This window comes from Schistocerca gregaria, chromosome X, assembly GCF_023897955.1.
Source record: "Schistocerca gregaria isolate iqSchGreg1 chromosome X, iqSchGreg1.2, whole genome shotgun sequence".
Lineage (NCBI taxonomy): Eukaryota > Metazoa > Arthropoda > Insecta > Orthoptera > Acrididae > Schistocerca > Schistocerca gregaria.
The window spans coordinates 794,649,299-794,666,423 of NC_064931.1; the positions used below are offsets into that span (position 1 = coordinate 794,649,299).

A 17,125-nucleotide genomic window follows, 5' to 3' on the forward strand; every position below is an offset into this window, starting at 1 on the left:
ATATCTGCTATTATTCCATCCTCTCCTGGTGCCTGATGATTTGCTTGACTTCTTCCAGTGTAGGCTGTGCTGTTGAGTTCAGATTTGGAATAGTTTCTCAGACTTACACAATTCAATAAGTTTTCAAAGAACACTGTATGGAGTTTGCAGTTTTCTTTGTTCTTTCTTTACAGTATTTTATCTGGATATCTGAAGCTTAATCTGAGGTTTTGATAATTTTGTAATTGTCCTTAAAATTTATTCCAAAAATATCTGGTATTATTTCTTGTGACATTTTTGCCAATTTCCATTATTTTGCATAAAATCTCCCATGACCTCGGTAGTGGTAATTGAAATATTTCTGTATGTAGCAATGAGTTCACTATAATCAATACATGGTTGAACATAGAATAAGCAGTAGAAACAATATAGGAATCCCATACTGTTAACCTACACAAGAACTATAGGAGTAGATAGTTTGACATTGTCCTCCTTCAACCTCAGAAGGGTGTCCCAAATAAGCAACTGCATTGGTGGAGATTTGTTATGAATGCTCATATGCAAAATATTCATGATGCCAGAGAATTACACATCTCTATCCAACAGCTGGAGAATGATCAACAGGATCTAATGCCTTACCCACTCCACAGATTTTGAATTTAATGAGAGGCATTATCACATAATATGGTGGTTAGGAATTGTATATAATAATCTCTTCTCATACTTCTAGCCAAATTTTGAACCATCTCCTATGATAATTATTCTGCACCATCTATATGCATTTATAAGAAAAGGGTAGATGATACAGAGTGTCAATTTGTGAACTTCATGCAGGCCATTGTTCAAGTATCTAATAATTCACCACACTTTTGTAGCATAAATCAGAGAGGTGAGTCACTCAAACAGTTTAATAGATTTTTTCCATAACAAAATTACTTAAAGGAACAATGTTTAAAAAGTCAAAAACACAGATACAATGATGCAATAGTCTGTAGAAAATTAATAGCAATATTATTAAGAGAAGAACATTAACTTACCTTGATCTTCAACATCCAAGTTCTTTAGCATCCACATTATCAAATCTGATCCTGAAACAAGACACCAAAAATATCTGGCTCAGTGGCATTCCTCAAACCAATCTATGTTGTAAATTCCTCTGGCAAAATTCAACAAACACGAGTGTGCTTTTAATATGTCATTTAAACATTATGTGATTCATATTCCTTACACCACATTTTAAAATCAGCCATTCTAGTTTTCATTAACTGTTTCTTTGAGAAATGCATACCAATAATGAAGTCACTAATGATTACACAGCAGCAAAACCTTTCTCTGTATTTTTCAATGTTCATTTAATATTCATATTTTAGATTTACTACAAGTTTCACTTATAACTATAATTGCATTGAGACTATTTACACCTGATTTCTCACTTGACTTATAGGTACATACTGACTATTTCTATAACAGGCCTTTATTTATATTTAATTGACACACACAGATCCATGCACAGAGAGAGAGAGGGGGGGGGGGCAGGGGGAGATGGGTTGAACAGTAGGGAAGGGACGATTAGAAGGAGTGAGCACAGCAACTATAATTAAACTGAAATGAATGAGAAGCAAAGGTATTTGAAATAATGGTGCTTAACATCTCATCTTCATTTATCTCCTTAGATAAAAAAAAAGTTCAACCAGAATTTTGACTTTTGTCTAAAATGATTTACAGAAACTACAGAAAACCTAAATATGGATGGTAGTCAGTTATCTAAACCAAATTCTTACTGAATGAGAATCCACCCTCATAATGATAGTGACACTTCATTCAGTTTTTGTGGAATATACAGAAATCTGTAGGACTATCAGCTGTGATTTATTTCTTCCAAGGAAAGTCTGTTTCCTTGCAGCTGTATTTTTATTTTATTTTGATGTTTATTTCATACATGTTTAAACTCCAAGACAATACTGTCTCATCTTCAGATACCAACACAACTTGAAGTACAGATGTGATCATCTAAAATACATACATTGTACAAATACAGATTTGGTCACAAATATATCAGTTAACATACACACAGGGAAACATGGCATAATAGTCAAATAAAATAATAAGAGTTAACAAAAGTTGGATTTATATTAAGTATGTTAATTGTATAAAATTTTACTTATGGTGTGAAGATATCTCAGTTTCAATGCAGAGAATAGAGAGTGTTTGATATAAATTTTCCCACTGAATTGTAGACACATTATGGGCACTAACCTTGATGGAAAGACATCACAGGACTTACAGGATTTGATCTGTGAATTTGAAAGACAGATTAAAGGCCACAGGAGGGGGAGTGTTCACTGCAGTTGACAAAAATATTGTCTCTACTGAGGTGAAAGTTGGGTGTGACATTGAAGTTATGAGGTCATGTGTAGCAGGTGTAGAAGGTAAAACAAAGTGTTTAGGATGTTTTTATCGTCCATCCAAAAACCTCAGTGACAGTTCTAGAGTCACTGAAAAAAAGTCTGTGGTTAGTAGTGTGTAAATGCACAGATCATGCAATACTAGTTGGAGGCAACTTTAGCCTAATGAGTATAGACTAGGATATCTATGGATTCATTGCAGGGGGTACAGAAAAATACTTTTGAACAAACTTTCTGAAAACTGTCTTGTGCTGCTAGCTCCGCAGCCAACACACAATGGAAATATCTTAGACCTCGTAGCCCCAAACAGGCCAGACCTTATCGACAAGTCAGTAGAGAAATAGGGATTAGCGATCATGGAGTCATTATAGCAACTATGATTATAAAAGTTAATAAATAAGTCAAAAAGGCTAGGAGAGTGTTACTGCTGGATAGAGCAGACAAGCAATGGTTAGCAATTCACTTAGACAGTGAACTGACATCACTTTGTTCCAGTAAGGTGGATGTAGGGGAACTATGGAAAAAGTTTAAGCAGATTGTGAATCGTGGTCTGGAGGGTTATGTGCCTAGTAAGCAGATAAAAGATGGAAAAGATCCACCATGGTTTAATAGCAAAATTCAGAAGATGTTGAGGAAGCAGAGGCTGATGCACTGTAGGTTCAAAAACGAGCACACAAACGATGACAAGCAAAGGTTAGTAGAGATTGAAGTGTCAATGAAAAGCTCTATGAAAGAAGCATACAACAACTACCACCATTACACCTTAGCAAGAGATTTGGCAGAGAACACGAAAAAATTCTGGTCCTACATAAAATCACTCATCATGTTTAATGCCATTCAGTCCCTTGTTGACCAGTTTGGTTTGGTAGTTGAAGATAGCGAAACAAAAGCCCACATTTTAAATTTCACATACAAGAAATTGTTTACACAAGACAATGATGTAAACATACCCTCATTTGAAGATCAGACAGATTACCATATGAATTACATAGTAATTAGTATCCTTAGCGTAGAGCAGGGCTTCCCAACGTGTGGTCCACGGACCCCTTAGGGGTCTGCCAGCTCTTTCTAGGGGGTCCGCAGCCACCTTTCACCAAATTGTGTAAAATAATGAATAAAATTATTGAATAAAAATGTGAAAATCAAATTCATCACTATTTGTTTTTTTTTCGTGTGAAAAACATGTGTACTTTTACTTCAGGTCGTATTCCCAAGCAGCCTTTGCGGTTCCTAAGTGAGAACGTATACACAGTTTAGTGGCGGAGAATGTGGCTTCCCCGATCGCCTGTTTTGCAACAATACGGGGGTTGTTTGTGAGCCGGCTCACGGCGCTTGATGCACTGAAACGTTTTACGCATGCGCGGAGCAAGCTTTGTCGACCAATCACAGCGCTCGTTGGCACGTATGCGGCCCCAGGCATCATTAAATGTTAAACTTGCTTTGTCAGTGCACTACCTATTTCATAAGTCAATTTTTGACCAGTTTAATACTTCTAACATGGATCTGTGGATGAAGTCAGGATCATTGAAGAAGGGTGTGGTTTCTCCATCGCCTTCACACACAACCAGAGAAGTTTCCAGTTGAAATGAATGATGAGGAAGGACGGCCAAAGGAAGAACAATCACAAGAAGTGCCAAAGACTATTGATACTTCGGGGGGGGGGGGGGGGGTCATTGGGAACATGGCACTTGCATTAAAAAGCTTTCAGTTCCCATGGGTTTCGCTCTGAAATTTAAAGTTACTGTGCTCTTGACTGACTTAGGGGTCCGCCATGGATTTTTGACTGTAGAAGGGGTCCGCCAGCTGAAAAGGTTGGGAAGCCCTGGTATAGAGAATCAACTGAAAGATTTGAAAGCAAATAAATCACCAGGTCCAGATGGAATCCCAATTCGGTTTTACAAAGAGTGCTCTAGGGCATTGGCCCCTTATATGGTCTGCAATTGTTGGGAACCTCTCACTCATCACAAAGTGACAAGGAACTGGAAAAAAAGCACAGGTGACTCCAGTATATAAGATGAGTAAAAAAACGGACCCACAAAATTACAGATCAATATCCCTAACTTCTGTTTGCTGCAGAATCCTTTAACATATTCTCTGTTTGAATATATTAAACATTCTTGAGACTGTGAAGCTTATGTCCATGAATTAGTATGGGTTTAGAAAGCACTGCTCCTGCGAAACTTAACTTGCCCTATTCTCACATGATATACTGCAAATGATGAATGGAGGCAACAAGCAGATTCCATATTTCTGGATTTCCAGAAAGCATTTGACATGCGCCCCAGTGCAGGCTCTTAATAAAGGTACACGTGTATGGAATAAATTCACAGATATGACAGTGGCTTTGAAGACTTCTTAAATAATAGAATCCAGTATGTTGTCCTCGATAGTGAGTGTTCATCAGGTACAAGGATATTGTGAGGAGTGCCTCAGGGAAATGTGATAGGACCATTGTTGAGGGTGGACAGCAATCAGCAATTGTTTGCTGATGATACTGTGGTGTACGGTAAGGTGTTGAAGTTGAATGAATGTAAGAAGATATAAGACAACATAGACAAAATTTCTAGTTGGTGTGATTAATGGCATCTACTTCTAAATGTGGAAAAATGTAAGTTAATGTGAATGAGTAGGAAGAACAAGCCTGTAGCGCTCAGCCACAGTATTACTAGTGTTCTGCCCGACACAGTCAAGTCATTAAAATATCTGGGTGTAACGTTGCAAAGCCATATGAAATGGAACGAGCATGTGAGAACTGTGGTAGGGAAGATGAATGGTCAACTTAGGCTAATTGAGAGAATTTTAGGAAAGAGTGGTTCACTTGTAAAGGAGACAGCATATAGGATGCTGGCATGACCTATTCTTCAGTATTGCTTGAGTGTTTGGTATCTGTAACAAGTTGGTTTGAATGAAGACATCAAAGCAATTCTGAGATTGGCTGCTAGATTTGTTACTGGTAGGTTCAAAACACAAGTAAGTGTTACCGAAATACTTCAGGAACTTTAAAGGGAATCTTTGGAGGGAAGGCGACGATCTTTTCTAGTAACACTATTGAAAAAATTTAGAGAACTGACAATTGAAGCTAACTGTCGAATGATTCTGCTGCCACCAACACACATTGCATGTAAGGAGCACAAAAATACGATTTGAGAAATTAGTTTTTAATTGTTGCTGGCAATTTATTGAAAATGTGTGTTCCTGAATACTGGACCTCTTTTTGGACCAAAGTAAGTGATTTCAGGTGTTTATGTAGATTGTTCCTATTCCTATTCCTATTGTGATACTATGTATTGAGCTATTAGTTGGGAACAGAGGTATATTACTTGCTACAAATTTCATTAAGGAATACATATACTGAGAAGCAGTGGTTAGAATACAAAGTTCCTTGAACAGGTTTCTACATGATGTTCTAGAATTTACACTACAAATGATACTTATTATATGCTTTTGAATGCTAAAAATTTTCCTTGGTTTGATGAGTTACTCCAGAAAGTAAACAAAGAGGGCAACTAATTTATATTTATGTCTTCTACATTTGACACTGTTCTTACTTCAAATACAGACTTGTTTAGGTATTTCAGCATTTCATTGGTATGCCCTTCCCAACTGAATTTATTATTGAGTTGTAATCCCAGAAATTTAACACTGTCAGCCTCTTCAGTCTGCATGTCTTCATAAGTTATACACATTCTGGAAGGAAATCTCTTGAGGAATACCACACATAATTAATAATTAATTACCACTGAGATGGGGCTGACTGCTTACTGCACAGGTATTTCGCAACAACACCCTGTGTTTCCTGTTAGTTAGGTAAGACTCGAACTGTTTTGCAGCACTGCCGGTGAAATCAATATATTCTAATTTACTTAAGAAAATCCTGTGATTCACACAGTCAAAGGCTTTTGACAGGTCACAAAAAATACCAGCAGCTTCTAATATGTTACCTAATGAATTAAGTAAATACTTACTATAAATGTAAATAGCTTTCTCTATATTGGAACCCTTCAGAAACCCAAATTGATATTTGGACAATATATTATTTGCCATCAGATGCTTAAGAAAACATCTTAACACAACTTTTCACATATCTCTGAAAAAGCCAGCAAAAGTGAAATTGGTAAATAGTTTGATGGTATCTCTTTATCCCCCTTCCTACAAAAACGATTAACTTCAGCATATTTTAGCCAGTCTAGAAACATTCCATTCATAAGAGATTGATTACATTAGTAATTTAAGATAAACTCAACTCACATGAGCACTCTTTGATTAACTTCATTGATATGTTATCACAACCATTAAAATACTTATATTTTAAGGATTTTATGATGGATGCTACTTCTTTAAGAGACATGAGTGTCATTTCCATTTTACTGAAGTTATTTGTAAAGACTGGTGACAGATACTCCATTGCACTGTATACCGAACCTGATAACCTCAAGCTGTCAGTAACAGGAACAAAGTACTTGTTTATGAGGTTTGCAACACCAGATGCATTTGTTACCAAGGCTCCACCTGTCTCTATCTTCACTATATTCCATATAGTTTTTATTTTGTTGCCTGATGTAATTATCTTTCTCTCATAAGAAAGCTTTTTAGATTTCTGTTTAACTGTGTTTATCTTAATTGAAAGAGACTTGACCATTAGCTGTAGTTACATGACAAATGTACTGTGGATGAACACATGTGTGCTTTGTATTGCAAAGGTAACTGAGGACAATAAAATACTGTGGTGAAATTGATAGTAGAATTATGAGATAAACATTGAAATAAAATAAAAACACAGCTGCAAGGAGATTGATTTCCATTAGAATAAATATGATTCAGGTGCCCACTAAAAATGATACCAATGTATATGTGATAGAATGGTGAAGGAAGTCATAAACACTCAGGATTAGGAAAGAGATAAAATGCAGACATAACGGACAAAAGTTTGTTTTAAACACAGTGAGTAAGTAATCACACAGTCATCAGCACTAATGACAAAAGTTACCATTTGTTTAAGCTCTGTAATCATGAGATTAATTTTCAGGCAATATGTTTATGAGTGACATGCTCAAAACATACCTGTGAACACAGATGGTATTTTAGACATGAAACTTTTGACTGTTTTGACAGGTACTCCAGTTGTTTCATCCTGCATTTTTTCAACAATCTGCTCCATCTGGAAAGAAATGTTGTGTTTTAAAATTTTTAAATGAAAAGTTGGTTTCTTGGACAACAACACTATCTGACATGGAGTGGACAGAAAACATATCTATATGGAACATATATAATAGCTTTTTAAGATTTATGAAGCAGTTTTGTTTAAAAAAAGAAATAAAAAACATATTGTGCCTCACACACAATTGCTTTGTTTCATATAATTTCACATATAAACATATATAAATGACAAAAAAGCAGATATGTCCTGGGCAGAGTTGGGGATGTAAGAGACATGGACTAGCTTTCCAACTTATCCGGAAGCTTCATAGAGATTTAAATCAAAATATCCTGGCATAATCGCACTTTTTTACTTGCTAGTGTAAGTACCCCCTGTAATCTAATATAAAGCAGTGTGTCAAGTAAAGACACATGATTTCATGTCGTATAACATGCCACATGCTATAATGGCATCCAACATGGCATTTGTCATGTTGTGCTGTATGACACAACATGTCATTAAAGTTTAGGATGCATGTATCCTGACTCTAGGATACTTCCTATTGTAGATGCATCCCCCTCTCTAGAAGCACATACATCTGTGTTTGTTTGTTCTTAGACCCCTCAACATACATTTTACAGGAGGTGAGTTTGGGGCAGAAATGGTCCCCTTGGAGGATAAAATCAAGGCTCCCCCCCCCCCCCCCAACAAACCAAAGATCGAAAAACCCGTGAGGAACAACTTTACCCCCAGAAATTTTATTCCTCCCCCCCCCCCCCTCCCCCAGGAAAACATTTTTCGCTATTACATGTATATTATTATGTGTTGTTTATTACGGCTGCCAAAATTTTGATTTTGGTCACAGGATCACAGACTTTAACTTATAAATTCCAAGACGCAAGTGTGCCACCACCTTGCAGCTAAGAGAGCTCACTGTGCAGGCGAAGTAGGGTTAACTCATAAAAAAGTGCAACCATGTCAAGATATGTTGATTTAAATGACTTTGAAGCTGCCAGATTAAATCAAAAAGCTGCTTCCCTTCTTTTGTACCCCTAACTCTGCCCGGGACACATTCACCTTTTTTTGTGCATTTTTCATTCTGGTTCCTTACTCTTACTCTACCACAGTTCTGACATTAGACAGCCACAGCTTGGCAACCAATGTAGATTTTTGTTGACTCTAGGGACGACTGATCTGGTATGGTTTTTTTTATTGTCTTCCGAACCAACTGCATAGTTGTGCATCGTTAGTCTGGCTCCTCTACAGATACCTGCCTTTCATGATTGAACCTGTCTTGTGTCCACTCAGAGCACACATGCTTCACCACTATGTCAATGCCACATGCGTGCAAGTAGGTTTTTGTTTTATTTTTTGAAAGTTTTTCAATATTTCTTTATTTGAAACTATTTTGTTTTAGATGTGTCCGATTAAAGATGGCGCAGAGTAGAATCGTTACGAATTTGCAGCTCACGAAAACTGATATAAATTCTAGTTTATTATGGACAAAGCGTCTAAAAAATGGTGGCGACAAAGACTATTTGTACTACTCGTGTGCGTTTAAAGTAAATAACAGTAAAGGTATGTCTACACGACTGCTACGGTCGCAGGTTCGAATCCTGCCTCGGGCATGGATGTGTGTGATGTCCTTAGGTTAGTTAGGTTTAAGTAGTTCTAAGTTCTAGGGGACTGATGACCAAAGCAGTTGAGTCCCATAGTGCTCAGAGCCATTTGAACCATTTTTTTGTCTACACGATCGAAAATGAAGAACTATGTTGTCGTGCCATATGGCGACCAAAAACTGATTGTCAGCATCGAAAGATGAAATAATTTATGTGCTGCAAGAGGGGAGAGAGGCTCTGTTAGCGAAAATCAGTGAACTAGAGGAAAAACTAAGCAAATATATAACCAATGAAAAGTGATGTCCAGTAAAAAGTTCATCGAACGCAGGTAATTTAAAACCGCAAACGAAGGTAAATTCATGTTATGTGTGCCCAGTAGTAACTCCAACGAGGAAAAAATACATCATAACAAGTAAATGGACTTCCAGATAAAGGAACTGTTTTGATGCCAGTTAGCAAAAAGGCAGTGCAACATGTAAGTAAGTAAAGACAGTGTTTACATGTCAACCAGCGAAAACAAAATTATTGTTAACGACGCCATTGGGATTCTGGAAGATAAAGCACATAAACATACGAATCAAAAATCCGAGTCGAGGGATCCAGTACGGAAGCCGACTGTCTTGATAGTGAGTAACAGTCAAGGCAGACAAGGGAGAAACATTCTGGAAGAAAACCTCATGACATTCGAAGTTTTATTAAGCCAAATGCTCCTTTCAGCGAACTTTTTAGTGGAACTGATAAATTAGCCGAAGACTTCATTGCGAGTGATACTGTTATATTACCGGTAATGGGTGGGTCAAACGATGCTAAAGACTCATACAACATTTTTGAAAACATTTACAACGTCTTACCAAGTGTTCTCCAAATCAGTAATAGGACCAATACTTCCAGAATGCGCTTTTCACTCTGCAGCGGAGTGTGCGCTGATATGAAACTTCCTGGAAGATTAAAACTGTGTTGCCGGACCAAGGCTCGAACTTGGAACCTTTTGCCTTTCGCGGGCAAGTGCTCTACCATCTGAGCTACCCAAGCACGACTCACGCCCCGTCCTCACAACTTTACTTCCGCCAGTACTTCGTCTCCTACTTTCCAAGCTCTTCTGCGTACCTTGCAGAACTAGCACTCCTGGAAGAAAGGATATTGCGGATACATGGCTTAGCCACAGCCTGGGTGATGTTTCCAGAATGAGGTTTACACTCTGCAGTGGAGTGTGCTCTGATATAGAACTTCCTGGCAGATAAAACTGTGTGCCGGACCGAGACTCGAAAATCCGCCGCATTACGCCACACACAAACAGACCCATCCAGCGGACAGATCAGTGAGACTGGATCCAATGGGCAGCGCCTGAACAATGGTGGAAGACGACGGACTCGAGAGCGGCAGGCCCCATCCGTTAGAGACACCCACAGAAATTGTCTGCGGTTTTGGCCCATCGTGGAAATCCACTCATTCATGAGTCACAGACACCACGTTGATGAAATGAGACTGCGATGATCAAACCATGCAACAGATAATTTGCGCAAATGCTCTGAGCAACAATACTAAAGAGGGTACGTAGCAACTTACTGTTAAGATGATCTCTGAGCCGCAGACAGGCACATAGAAAAGATAATCACACTCTCAGAACTGTACTTTCGGCCATAGAATTTGTCAGAAACCGAGATCACACACATATTCACACAATTACTCAAACACAACTCATGCACTCATGACCGCAGTCTCAGGCCGCTGTGCCTACAGTCTCTGAGAATCAGATTCAAACAAACCACGAATCACGTCTCCCTGCCTCTCTTCGGCAACTGCTAGCCAGATGGGAAGTGGTGGCGACATTGACTGCAAGCTGAGGGGAGAAGCAATAGGAGTGGCGCACAGCCAGCGACGATGCATGATACCTCAGTAAACAAACTATTTCATCTGCTGGAGCAAAAAGATATTTTTCCAGCTTTTTTTCCAAATTTCCCTGATACATTTGAAATCCCGTGATACTCCCTGCTTTACGACGAACTTGGGCAATTCCAGTAGGACAATGCGACACCCCACACATCCAGAATTGCTACAGAGTGGCTCCAGGAACATTCTCCGGAGTGTAAACACTTCCGCTGGCCAACAGATTCCCCAGATATGAGCATTACTGAGCACATCTGGGATGCATTGCAACGTGCTGTTCAGAAGAGATCACCACCACCTTGTATTCTTACGGATTTATGGACAGCACTGCAGGATTCATTGTGTCAATTCCCTCCAGCAGCACTCCAGACGTAAGTGGAGTACATACCACGTCGTGTTGCGGCACTTCTGCGAACTCGAAGGGACCCTACACGATACTAGGCAGGTGTACCAGCTAAACAGATAACAAGAAGTAATCACCCACCTCTCGGATCGAAGAATTTTTTTTCATCTTGCAATGAGAGATGATAAAAGAGGTAGGCCTAAGTGGTCAAGCAAGACTCAATAAAATCCCTAGTTCAAACTTCAGATTGCTCCTCCAGAATATGCAGTCTCTTTCCACCAAGCTGAATGAAATAGAAATCTTGTTAAACAATTTAAGTGATATTCCTGTTTCATGTTTCACTGACCACTTGTTGAACAGACATGTTAGATGTAACACACCTACATCTGCTCAAATTAGCAGGCACATTTTGTAGAAAAATATTCAGGCATGGTGGTAGCTGCATATATGTCTGAGAAAATATAGAGTTCAAAAATATAAGCAAGTCTGACAGCTTATCCACAGAAAGGGACAGTAAACTGTCAATAGCAGAACTGCCAAATCAAAATACAGTTATAATCTGAATATGTAGTAGAGATGGGCAAACTCGTTCATCCTTGGGAACTAGTTCACTGGTGATTGCTCTTTTTTGGGAACCGTTTATTTTTACTCGTTAACCATTATTTGTGCATGGTATCTGGTTCTTACGAAAAATTGAAAATTAGCAGCATAGGTGACTAAAGATAGAAGGCGCCTCCTCTTTGGAGTACAGAGTTTTTATTCATTACACAATTCTCACACACTTGTAGAAGTAATTTTCGTGATTCCGCAAAACCTCTTGTTTAGCTAACTGTAGCGTTATATGACTGAAATAATATAAGGTGGCGCAAGAAAAACCGGTCCTGAGTACAGACTGCTCGCCAGTTGCGAACGATTTGTTGACCACTATGAGCAGAATAGATGAACATGTAATAATTAGGCAGTGAAGAAATAACAGATAAGCTAATGCAAACAACAACTTAGAAACAATAGATGATTTGTGGGCGACAATGAGCAGTCTAGCTCTCGGGGCCGATTTTTCCTGCGCCACCCAGTACCACTGAAATAATATTGTAGAAGTTACCGTATTCTCTACACAAAAAGTGACACCAGACACTCGACTATGGAGCACAGGCTTCATTCGGTTGTAAGTCGGTCTGCCTTCCATAACAATGATCATGCTGTTTTATTTTGGATCAAAAAAAGACGGAAAATGGCCACCCGTATGTGTCGTGCCGACTTCCTTCGCATGTGTAAAAACAAATAAATAAATAAATAAAAATACCCTTGCCGTTTTATAAGTATGTCTTCTGCTGTTTATTGGAATAGTAAAGTAAGCTGATATGCCATTTTGTTACCTGAAAAGATGTATGCATTACATACCACGTAGTTTTTATGTAATTTACGTAATTATAAAATACATTTTAAATGCCGGTCGTGGACACTGAATAGAATAAGAAAAGAACCAAAGTCCATAATTCAAAAAAGGTTTGAAACAGATCTAGAATAGGCGTGGGCAGCGAACGAAACAAAGAACTCGACACTGAACTAACTAGGAGCAGTCGGCAGCGGAACTGCGACGAGTGGCCATGCCAAGAAGGATGAGTCCAGCCGACGGAGACCGAGACCGAAGGGAACGGGACCAAGACTGGGTGCCTATTCTGTATCTTTCCTCCATTGTGCCGATCGTTTCTGTACTCAATAGCACCGAACGGTCTAGTACTCGAATTAGAGTCCCTGCATTATTCAGTAAGCATTGCCGCAGCGATAACGTTCGGGTCTAGAGAACCGAAGCGCTGCTGTAGGTACGTGTCGCGCAAGCCAATCAAAAGCAAGCGGCCGCAGATCCGCGCATGCGCACTGCAGCGCGCACAGCGCCACGAACACAAAGCGACTGGCAGACGACACAGACGCGCTATTCTTTCAAGTACCGAAAAATGCGTTTACGTTGCCATAACGCATGATGTCGCATTCCATTGACCTGACGTGCCCGCTTTCATCGCCCTTACATCCTCCTTAACAGTATCAGGCGCAGTATATCCATTTCCATGATTCTCAGCTGAAATGCATAAAAAATTTACAGTTTCTCTGACCGCATGTTTTCATGCATGCATAATAACGATAGCGTATTTGACTCTGTTCTGCAAATTGTCGTAAATGCTGCATTATGTTATCTTATTCTCATTCACACTGACTTCGTGTTTTGGATTTTACGTTTCGGAAAATGAGTTAGGAATAGTGTGTTGTACCACACTGTAGTAATACATCTAAAAAACACCCGAAAAATTGATTCTGAGAGTTTCAAAGAATAAGAAGATAAACAGAATGTGGATAACACGCTCCTAGAGACCCAAATGATTAAGTAGCCCAATTCCCTATATGATGCGTCAACGATTTGGGTCTTAAAAGCAAAACTGAAAAAAAAACGCATTTTCGAGAGCGCCTACAGTTCGTCTAAGTTTATAACATGCATCTCGTGAATGAAAATGTTTCGTATATAGTGCTACAGTCTAAAAATATTACAATGGAGATCTTTCATCTCTGTCCACTGTGGTCGAGGATTCGATCGCAGATAAATACTCGTGACAAGCAAGTTTATGAAGATGATTGCTCCTAGTTACATTCCCAGTAATTTAAGTTGTGCTCTTAGATTCCTGTCTAACCGCAAATGTGTGATAGTTTGGAAGGTTTGCAATATCAGGCTTCACATAGTTGCTTTCCATTGTTACTTGAATGTTGTAAACACGTTTCGATAATTACTAACTAACCCATTCGTGGGAAAAAGTACACAAAGTCACTAGTAACGTCAGTTCACAGTCATGTAATATACGTAAGCAGAGCCGATGTCTTGATATTTAATGATGTTTAAATACTTATTTGCATACAAATAACACGAATTTTGAGAGATTATTGAGCGAAAACGTGTTTTGGATTAATCATTCACAGTAACAACCTAACCTAACCATATTCCTAACAAAGGAAAATAGTCTATTAAAAACTCACTTTCCAACCAGATGCGACCTCTGCTGATTCTTTAGTAACATAATCACTAAATCCAAAGCTAAAACAGCTAAATTTATTTAAAATAACAAATTATAGGTGTACATAAACCACAGCTCACCTATCTACAGGGCCAGACCGAAATCCAAAACCCCTCGGTCGCAAAATCAGAGGGAGGACTGTTCCGTAACAAGTCTCAGGAGCTTACTGAATAGGATATTTCGATAAGGAACCGAAAATGACGTCACTACCGACACTAACCCACTACACCGATCGGTATGAACTATACAGAATAGGGCCCCTAGAACGAGACCGACTGATGTGCCGTTGCGGGAACGAGACCGACCCTTTCCAAGGAACCACAAGTAGAAAGCTGCGACCAAACTGAACTATGGATAAAAAAGTTTTCTATAATAATATGGAAGGGCTGTTAGAAAATGTTAATACGATCAAGAAAAAAAAAATCAAGTAAGGAGATTTCAATGTTGATTTCTCCAAACCCAATAAATTTAAAGATGAAATTAAAGTTCTACTGAAGTCCTTTAACTTGAAACCAACTATAACTAATCCAACTGGTATAACTACACTCCTGGAAATGGAAAAAAGAACACATTGACACCGGTGTGTCAGACCCACCATACTTGCTCCGGACACTGCGACAGGGCTGTACAAGCAATGATCACACGCACGGCACAGCGGACACACCAGGAACCGCGGTGTTGGCCGTCGAATGGCGCTAGCTGCGCAGCATTTGTGCACCGCCGCCGTCAGTGTCAGCCAGTTTGCCGTGGCATACGGAGCTCCAGCGCAGCCTTTAACACTGGTAGCATGCCGCGACAGCGTGGACGTGAACCGTATGTGCAGTTGACGGACTTTGAGTGAGGGCGTATAGTGGGCATGCGGGAGGCCGGGTGGACGTACCGCCGAATTGCTCAACACGTGGGGCGTGAGGTCTCCACAGTACATCGATGTTGTCGCCAGTGGTCGGCCGAAGGTGCACGTGCCCGTCGACCTGGGACCGGACCGCAGCGACGCACGGATGCATGCCAAAACCGTAGGATCCTACGCACTGCCGTAGGGGACCGCACCGCCACTTCCCAGCAAATTAGGGACACTGTTGCTCCTGGGGTATCGGCGAGGACCATTCGCAACCGTCTCCATGAAGCTGGGCTACGGTCCCGCACACCCTTAGGCCGTCTTCCGCTCACGCCCCAATATCGTGCAGCCCGCCTCCAGTGGTGTCGCGACAGGCGTGAATGGAGAGACGAATGGAGACGTGTCGTCTTCAGCGATGAGAGTCGCTTCTGCCTTGGTGCCAATGATGGTCGTATGCGTGTTTGGCGCCGTGCAGGTGAGCGCCACAATCAGGACTGCATACGACCGAGGCACACAGGGCCAACACCCGGCATCATGGTGTGGGGAGCGATCTCCTACACTGGCCGTACACCTCCGATGATCGTCGAGGGGACACTGAATAGTGCACGGTACATCCAAACCGTCATCGAACCCATCGTTCTACCATTCCTAGACCGGCAAGGGAACTTGCTGTTCCAACAAGACAATGCACGTCCGCATGTATCCCGTGCCACCCAACGTGCTCTAGAAGGTGTAAGTCAACTACCCTGGCCAGCAAGATCTCCGGATCTGTCCCCCATTGAGCATGTTTGGGACTGGATGAAGCGTCGTCTCATGCGGTCTGCACGTCCAGCACGAATGCTGGTCCAACTGAGGCGCCAGGTGGAAATGGCATGGCAAGCCGTTCCACAGGACTACATCCATCATCTCTACGATCGTCTCCATGGGAGAATAGCAGCCTGCATTGCTGTGAAAGGTGGATATTCACTGTACTAGTGCCGACATTGTGCATGCTCTGTTGCCTGTGTCTATGTGCCTGTGGTTCTGTCAGTGTGATCATGTGATGTATCTGACCCCAGGAATGTGTCAATAAAGTTTCCCCTTCCTGGGACAATGAATTCACGGTGTTATTATTTCAATTTCCAGGAGTGTATAACTTGTGGAGTACCAATTACTCCTCAGAACACTTTCTAGGTGTTGCATTTCGAGTCTGAAGTGTTGCTGCTCACATATTCGTATTGCCGTCGTTACGAGCGTATTAATAATATCTCTTTTGTGGCTCGGGCGGTGATTCAGTTTGTGCAGCTATCAGTCCATGTGTGTCTGTTTTCGATACATATTGTGTACCAGGTTTCCATCATTCCTCGTGACCAGCACATCTATAAATGGTAGTTTTTCGTCCTTTTCTAGCTCCATATAAATTTTATGTATGCATGGAGTCTGTTCAAGTGTCTTAGGAAGTCACCAAGCTGTTACTCATCATGGCTCCACATAACGTAGGTATCATTGAAGTATCTGTACCACATCTTAGATTTACAAGGTGCCAAGTCTAGTGCCTCTGCTTCAAAATGTTCCATGAACAAGTTGACCACCACTGGACTAAGAGGACTACCCACGGGGACACCTTACAGCTGTTCGTAAAAGCTGTCATTCCACATGAAATAGATCTTGGTGGTACATGCATCAGATAGCTTGCTAAAATGGAACCAATGTGCCCCAGAAAAATTTGTGGTAAGGTCTTATGGGACCAAACTGCTGAGGTCATCGGTCCCTAAGCATATGCACTGCTTAATATGACAGATTCTGTCTGTCACTCTGGGAATGTGTGGCAGAAAGACCGTACACGACAAACTACCTAGTAGATCCACCAACGTACCGAAAA

General features: G+C 40.4%; 1 protein-coding gene across 2 annotated transcripts in view; it reads right to left on the reverse strand.

Moving 5' to 3' along the window:
- The window catches only part of LOC126297709 (regulator of G-protein signaling 7), a 221,400-nt gene that overhangs the window by 104,235 nt on the left and 100,040 nt on the right, over positions 1-17,125 (reverse strand). For both annotated transcript variants that reach the window (XM_049988840.1, XM_049988841.1), the window contains exons 3-4: positions 7,446-7,542; positions 1,017-1,067 (exon numbers count right to left, since the gene is read on the reverse strand). In XM_049988840.1, coding sequence (XP_049844797.1) covers positions 1,017-1,067; positions 7,446-7,542 — 148 coding nt within the window. The remainder of the gene's footprint in view (positions 1-1,016; positions 1,068-7,445; positions 7,543-17,125) is intronic.